The sequence below is a fragment of the Rhea pennata genome, chromosome 2 (assembly GCF_028389875.1).
Source record: "Rhea pennata isolate bPtePen1 chromosome 2, bPtePen1.pri, whole genome shotgun sequence".
Taxonomy (NCBI): Eukaryota; Metazoa; Chordata; class Aves; order Rheiformes; family Rheidae; genus Rhea; species Rhea pennata.
The window spans coordinates 35,600,027-35,607,187 of NC_084664.1; the positions used below are offsets into that span (position 1 = coordinate 35,600,027).

General features: G+C 44.1%; 1 protein-coding gene across 1 annotated transcript; it reads left to right on the forward strand.

Annotated features, from left to right (window-relative positions):
* The first annotated feature begins 2,192 nt into the window (after window positions 1-2,192).
* Window positions 2,193-5,481, forward strand: IL6 (interleukin 6). Its single transcript, XM_062567804.1, has 3 exons — window positions 2,193-2,422; window positions 2,576-2,722; window positions 5,082-5,481. Exons 1-3 carry the CDS (start codon window positions 2,309-2,311, stop codon window positions 5,271-5,273), a joined length of 453 nt encoding a protein of 150 aa, XP_062423788.1. The 5' UTR covers window positions 2,193-2,308; the 3' UTR covers window positions 5,274-5,481.
* Window positions 5,482-7,161: the final 1,680 nt, after the last annotated feature.

A 7,161-nucleotide genomic window follows, 5' to 3' on the forward strand; every position in this document is an offset into this window, starting at 1 on the left:
AGAGTATGTTCAGTTCTGTTAAGTAAGGGGGAACAAAAGGGCAATTTCAGCTGTCACGCAATGACCAGCATGGAAGTCCGGAGTTAGAAGGAAACATCCCTTAGACGTGTACATCTATGCGCTCTCGCGAGTGTAAAGAGCGGGAGGTTAGAGTTCGTCACTGCGTTTCTGACCCTGATGATTTGCCCAAAAGGCAAATACCAGACTTGTTTGTTTTTTGCTGATTTGCTGTGGTTGTTTTAGTTCTTTGGTAGCTTGCAATCAGACCACTTAATTTGATGCTAGTCTAACATATAGTTAGTTGTATGCTTTATTCTTACGGCTAAGACCATACAAACTCGGTATGTGAGAGCCGCTGTTAGAGAAGGTTAATGCCGTGGTTTCCCTCCGCTGAGCTCAGGTACCGCGGCTGAGGCTGCCTGCTGCTCTCGGAAGTGGCTCTGTCATACCTGCAGTTTAGCGCTAGCGTCTCTCCATTGGGCGCAACTACTACAGTCGCCTTCCTCTACAACAGAATGGCACACGAAATAGTAAAACAGTAGTGCTATACTTCACTCAGGAAGCTCTTTAGCCAGGCTAGTCTTAGAAAATTCATTAGCAGTATCTGATTTTTTTTTAAAAAAAAAAGTAGAGTCCAAATGAAGATATCCGAGTTCAGTCATCATATCATCTCGCTTAAGCCTCATCGCAAGTTCCCCTAACTCTTCTCTCTGCTCCCTCTTCTCCCATCCAGGATTAGAATCAGCTCTTTCTCTAGTCTTGCAATATGAGAAAAATGGTACTAATTTCATAAAACACAAGTCAATTTTGCTCCGATCAGTTCAAGACTTTTCAAAATTTAAAGAGCAGCATGCCTTAAGCGGTTTGACTCAGGCCATGCTCCCTGTGATTTAGTTAAATGGGCACGCTTGCCCTGGGTGAAGAATCCCTCTGTGTAACGTTAAAATTCCCACCACACCTTCCACCTCAGCAGAGACAGATAACGCGACGGTGTGGCATTTCCTGCAGCCATCCTCGCTGCGGAGCTGCAGGAGCCCAGTTTTGTTCGCTCCCTGTATGCATAACGTGTATGCATCCCCCAAAATATATCATGTCCTATTCATTTACGTAATTCACAGGGCGAGGTGCCTCATATAGATTGAGAAAATCTTAATGTGTGAGGAGCAGGCTGTTGAAACCTATTGTGACTTACAGAGATGTAGCACATCTGAACACATCTCTCTCTCATGTATATGTATATACCCATGTCCATACATACCTATATACGTGTGTGGATGGCTATTGTAAATATATATGTGTGTAATATATATGTGTAAATGTATATATGTGTATATACTGTGTGTGTGTGTGTGTATGGATGTCTGCACGCGTGCATGTATGGATGTCTGTGTGTGTGCCCTCCCCCCCCTCCCCGACCGGCCAGCCGGCGGGTGTCCGCGCGCGGTGCGGTGCGGTGCGGTGCGGGCGGCGCCGGGCCGTGCCGGGCCGTGCCGTGCCGGGCGGCGGGGCCAGGTGAGCGGGCGGCGGCGGCGGGCGGTCACCGCGGAGGAAAATGACTTCATGCCTCTGCACGGCTCGGCCGGGCTCGCTCCCCCCCCCCCCCCCCCCCCCGGCCACCCCCCGCCCCGTTTCACAATCCCGCGGCGCTCCGACGGGCCGAGAGCGGTGTCAAAACCCGCCGCGCAGACACAGGCACACACACACACACACACACACACACGCACACGCACACACGCACACGCACATACACCGTGTTCTCATGCCGGATTTTCCCGGGCCATGAATAATCTCGAAGCCCCCTCGATAAAAACACGTCCAGGGATGCCCGGAGCTCATTCAGCCCGCCAGCCTCGCCGACGAGAAACGGGCACGGGCCGGAGCCGAGGAGCCGCGCCGCCGGACCATGAAGTTCTTTGGGGGCTGTAAGTGGGCCGGGCCGGGCCGGGCCGGGCCGGGCCGCCGCCGCGCTCCGCTCCGCTCCGCTCCGCTCACGCCGTGTCTCTCTCCCCGCAGGCTGGGGCCGCGTCGCGGCCGCCCTGACGCCGCTGCTGCTGCTGCTGCTGCTGCCGCCGGCCGCCGCCGCGCCGCTGCCCGCCGACTCGTCCGGGGAGGCCGAGCTGGAGGAGGCGGCGGCGGCGCGGCGGGCGGCGCTGCCCGACTGCGAGGCGCTGGCCTGGCTGCTGCACACCCGGGCGGCGCGGCTCCAGGAGGAGGTGGGTACGGGCCGGGGCCGCACGCACACCCGCACCCGCACCCGCACCCGCACCGCCGGCGAGGTGCGCTGAAACCTCCCGCCGTGTCTCCCCAGATGTGCGAGAAGTTTACCGTCTGCGAGAACAGCATGGAAATGCTCGTCCAGAACAACCTCAACCTCCCCAAGGTGACGGAGCAAGATGGGTGTCTGCTCTCCGGCTTCAACGAGGCAAGGGCTCCGTAACCCCTTCCCCGACCGCGGCCCGGCGGCTCGCACCGAGCACCGGCCCCGCGGGCCGGCTGCGACCGCGGCCCCGGCCGCCCGGCGCCGTCGAGGCGCTTCGGGGCGGTGCGTGACTCTCGGCCGCTTCTCTCGCTTCAGGAGAAATGCCTGAGGAAGATCTCCAGCGGGCTTTTCGCGTTTCAGACGTACCTGGAGTACGTACAAGAAACTTTCACTAGTGAAAGGCAAAAAGTGGAATCGCTGTGCTATAGCACAAAGCATCTGGCAACTACCCTAAGACAGATGGTGAGTTTTGTTTTTCCTTCTTTTTTTTTTTTTTTTTTAATTTACTCAGATAACTCTTACAACTTAGCACTGCTATATAGGCAGAGAAATAGGATGCTATGTAAAGTTGAATATTTCCCACTTTTATTTCTTTCAGTAGGGACAGGTTGATGGCCACATAGCTCCTTATGCTCAAATTTTACCCTTGTGACTAATTTACAGACCTTACAAGCTTTTTTAAAAAATGATTCGCCTTCCTACTTTCTACTGTCATTTCTAAAGTGCAAACCAACTCCAACAATTAACTGCATCATACTGTTTTAAGAACAAATACACTAATGCTGCCTGGCTAATAAAAAGGAATAAAATTTCTCCTAAGCTTGTTCATAATTGTGGAAATGCAGTTCAAGCCTAAGCTTCTAAAGTCGCAAACACCAAAAAGGAAAAATAAGTATTTTTTAAAAAAGAGAGAAATAATAACAATTTCAATTAATTATTACTCTTTAAAACTCTCAAAAACAAACTTTTAAGCAGAAGCTCTATGCTATGTTCAAACATCAGTAGTTTAAAAAATGATGAAAGCAGTCACATTCAGAATTAGGTTAGTGAATTGACTAAGAAAGAGGTGCTGCATATTGAAGAAGTGTATTTCTTGCTTGCGGTCATCATAGGAAAAAAAAATCTTACTGCTTTACAAACACTTGGTTCTTTTCTGATTCAGTAAACTAAATGATACTTACTTCTGACAGCTTTTTTCTATGTTTTGGAGTGCTTTGAAAATTCACTTCATTCCTGCAGTGCTTACTCATGCAAATAGTTTCACTGATGACAAAGAATGTATTCATGTTAAGAGTTATTAACATGAGTAAGAACCACCCAGGTGAGTAAGGACTGCAGAATTAAGAAAGGCCGGAAATTTGCTACAAGGTGTTTTTCAGCATTTGAAAAGCCCATTGTGTGTTTGTAATACCTTTTCTAACATATGTACCTTCACCATTCTTCGAGTGAAAGGGAGCTGAACTGTTTTTTCACACTTTAATAGCTTAGAAGAATAGTCTTGTCATCAGAAGACAACTGACTGACTACTGACTTCAAACTTCATATATGAGTTTGTAGAAAGTTTTTTTTTTTTTATAACTGAGCAAGACTAGCCTTTTTGGAAAAAATTAAAAAGATCGATTATCTAGAACAAGCAAAAATTAAACATAATGGGCCTAATGAAAAGCTCAATAGCAAAACTTGTGGGAGCTATAGCGATTTTAAGAAGTATAAGAGTCTTGATCTCCAGATTGGAAAGAAGGCATTACAACACCCCCCCCCCCCCCAAAAAAAATGCTTTTTAAGGCAAGGAGAGCTACAGGACAGAATCTGTCACTTACCTGCCATTAATTTGCAGTCAGGTAGGCCCATTAGCAAGGTATCTATCTGGATATTGAGCAGACAAACTTTTACAGCATGCAGTAAGGAGTTAGATCTACCAGTGACTGGATGTGTGATCAGAATCCACTTCCTCAAGTAGTCTGAACATAAAAATGTGCATATTTCTCAAACTTATTTCTTGTGGAAAAGAAATGAGAGGCACACATGCTTTTGTCATTTGTTAGAGGGTAGTGGAGATCCTACAAACAGGATGAAGCAGATATTTTGTTTATTGTTAAGTCTTCTAGAACTCAAATTGGATTGTTTAAAATAGCTCAGTAATTTGGGGGAGTAATTTTCAAAGGTCAGGTGAAGTTCTTAATGGCATTTGGGTATCCAGCTGCCACCACTGTCAGTCAGAATTAGGTACCTGATTCCTTTTACACATCTTGCTGTTAGGATCCCACACATCAATGAATGTCGGTAAGACCTAGTCTCCTGTGAGCCTAAATGTCTGAAAAGAAGATCTAAGCAGCTAAATCTGTTTGGCATCTTTGGAAATTGCAGTCTACTACAAAATGTGAGAGAAGGGGAACATCGTCCAAATAATTTATGACTCAAGATGTGGTAGCCATTACAGACTAGGACAAACCACATTCAGCATCATCCCAGCTAACCACAGTTAGCAGATACCAGCAAAACATGGACTGGCCTATTCAGTGCAGTGTATTTGCCAGGAACGCAAGAAGTTACATTCGTACCACAACATATTTTATAGATTAAAGAAGACCCTTTGATTCTTCAGCAGTGGTAATTCCAGATATAAATGAACCTCAAATCACACAGCAGAAGTGGGGCTATATACAAGTGTGTGTCCCACAGGGTCCATCAGAACCAGCAGGGAGAGGGCACAGACGCAGCTGGTTGGAAGCATTTGTATGTGTATACAAATATAAACTGAAGCTTTCTGATAAGACTGATTATAACGTTCCAACAATCGCTGTATTGTCTTTTTTTGTAGGTGATAAATCCTGATGAAGTGATCATCCCAGACTCAACTACCCAGAAGTCCCTTCTTGCAAAGCTGAAGTCAGATAAGACCTGGATAGAGAAAATCACCACCCACCTTATCCTCCGAGACTTTACTTCGTTTATGGAGAAAACTGTGAGGGCTGTCCGCTATTTGAAAAATACCAGGAGTGTCAGTGTTTGAATGTTTTAGTTCAGGCACAATCCTTTGTTACAAATCTGTCATGTGGCAGATGACAGTGTTGTTCTGTTTTAGGAACCAGAAATAGTAACAATGATTTGCATTTATATATATTCTCATTTCCTTCTAGGAACCTATTTATTATATTTAAAATATTTATTCATTTCTAATGTTGCCTATTTATATTTTCAATATTTAGTAATAATTTAAACAGAAGACCTATTTTATTTCATTTCTAATGGTATATTCATAATATCTACTGATTTGATACATTTCATAAAAAATAATTTTTGAAGCTAAAAATATTGTTATATAACTTAAGCTTTTAAAGTATTTGAGAGATGGTATTTATGATCTATTTATATTTTTAAAAGAAATAAAAGCTGGTTAAAAAAAACTCTATAACCTGTCTGAGTTCTAAATAAGACTAAGGAATTCTCATGTACCTGATTTTAATACCTACAATTATCAAATAACCATTTTGAAGAATTTTTAAATTTAATCTGTATCACAGATAAACAGTTAACTACATACAGTATCACCATCCCTCTCCCTCTTTCTCTCTGTCTCTCTTTCTCTCTCTATGTATATATACGTACACACACACACCCTGGATCAATATGAAAATATTAAAATGGCATATAAAGAAAACCGATGAACTGAACACAGATAGCCCTTCAGAATAAACATGATCAGGCTCTTGAGAAACAAATTGAGAATGAGTCCCCAATATTTAACACAGATCACTCAATTAAATTGCAATCGTTTTTAAGTATAGTTACAAATCATGCAATCTATTTTAAACCTCAAAAAATTGTCAGCTACCAAATTAACAGGTTTGATATTGAACCACTGTCTGATTATTGCTGTCATCTAAAGAGATTTTCCAAGCTTCATTAGACATTCTTCCCCTGTCATTCCGGTAGTGGAGAAAGTATCAGGCCCTTTCTTAGGTAATATAAATCAATGGATTTTTGCTAAGATGTTGACAACCTAATCCATTTGCCTTTTATCATTTGTAGTCCATGGAGCAGTCACATAACAAAATGAATGTAAATCGCTGAGTGCTGTATAGAAAAAAAAAAACTCCTTAGCTTGAGCACCAAATGACTGATACGGTACTTAGCTGTATCATCTGTTTCCCTGTGCTGTGCATGTACCTCTCGTACCCAAGCTCAGAAGGATATGTATATGCTCATAGTGTATACAAAAGTAGCCCCTGGTGCTCCATCTCTACAGCGTAAGCGGGTGGACCATTGATTACCATCCCTCTTGAGCACAGTACTGCAGAGGAGGAGATGAAAGGGATATCACGGAACAGGGATGAGGATGTTGCTAAATTCTGCTTTTCCCTGAGTGGTTGCCTGCAGATGCTCTGCTCCTGGGGATGCCAAAACAGTGACCAGCCCACTGTGTCGCTGATCCAAGTGGTCATTTTAAAGATGTCTGTAGTGAATGTTTTTTCTCGCAACACAGAAGATTCTACTTGAGCTCTTCTGGCACGTGCTCTAGGAGACAGGAAAATTCACTTTGGCTTTTTCAGAGCTTACTGTTACAGAGATCTTCTCAGAGACCATTTGTTTAGAAAACCATTCTGGCCCTTGGTATGTCCATAACAGCTATGGAGAAGCCACAAGCGTTACCTAAATCATTTTGTCCAGTCAAGTAAAATGGAATAACCCATCTTACAGCCACCAGGTCTCTGCCTTGTATGCATACAGCTTTGAAAAGGAAATAAGGTACATCAATCTATTGGTCTGGGTGAAACTCCAGAACATCTACAATAAAAATTCAGTATGAACTCTTAAAATTTTTTTTTGTTTGAGTGAGACCATGTGTTACCATTGAGACTTGCATCATCTCCTCCATTCTTTCACTTGAGATAGCAGGT

Bases quoted from the DNA above. Each gene is read 5' to 3' on its own strand.
- IL6 (XM_062567804.1), top strand. From the start codon at position 2,309: ATGTGCGAGAAGTTTACCGTCTGCGAGAACAGCATGGAAATGCTCGTC. The intron at 2,423-2,575 runs GCAAGGGCTCCG...CTCTCGCTTCAG, and splicing joins TGCTCTCCGGCTTCAACGAG to GAGAAATGCCTGAGGAAGAT. The intron at 2,723-5,081 runs GTGAGTTTTGTT...CTTTTTTTGTAG, and splicing joins CAACTACCCTAAGACAGATG to GTGATAAATCCTGATGAAGT.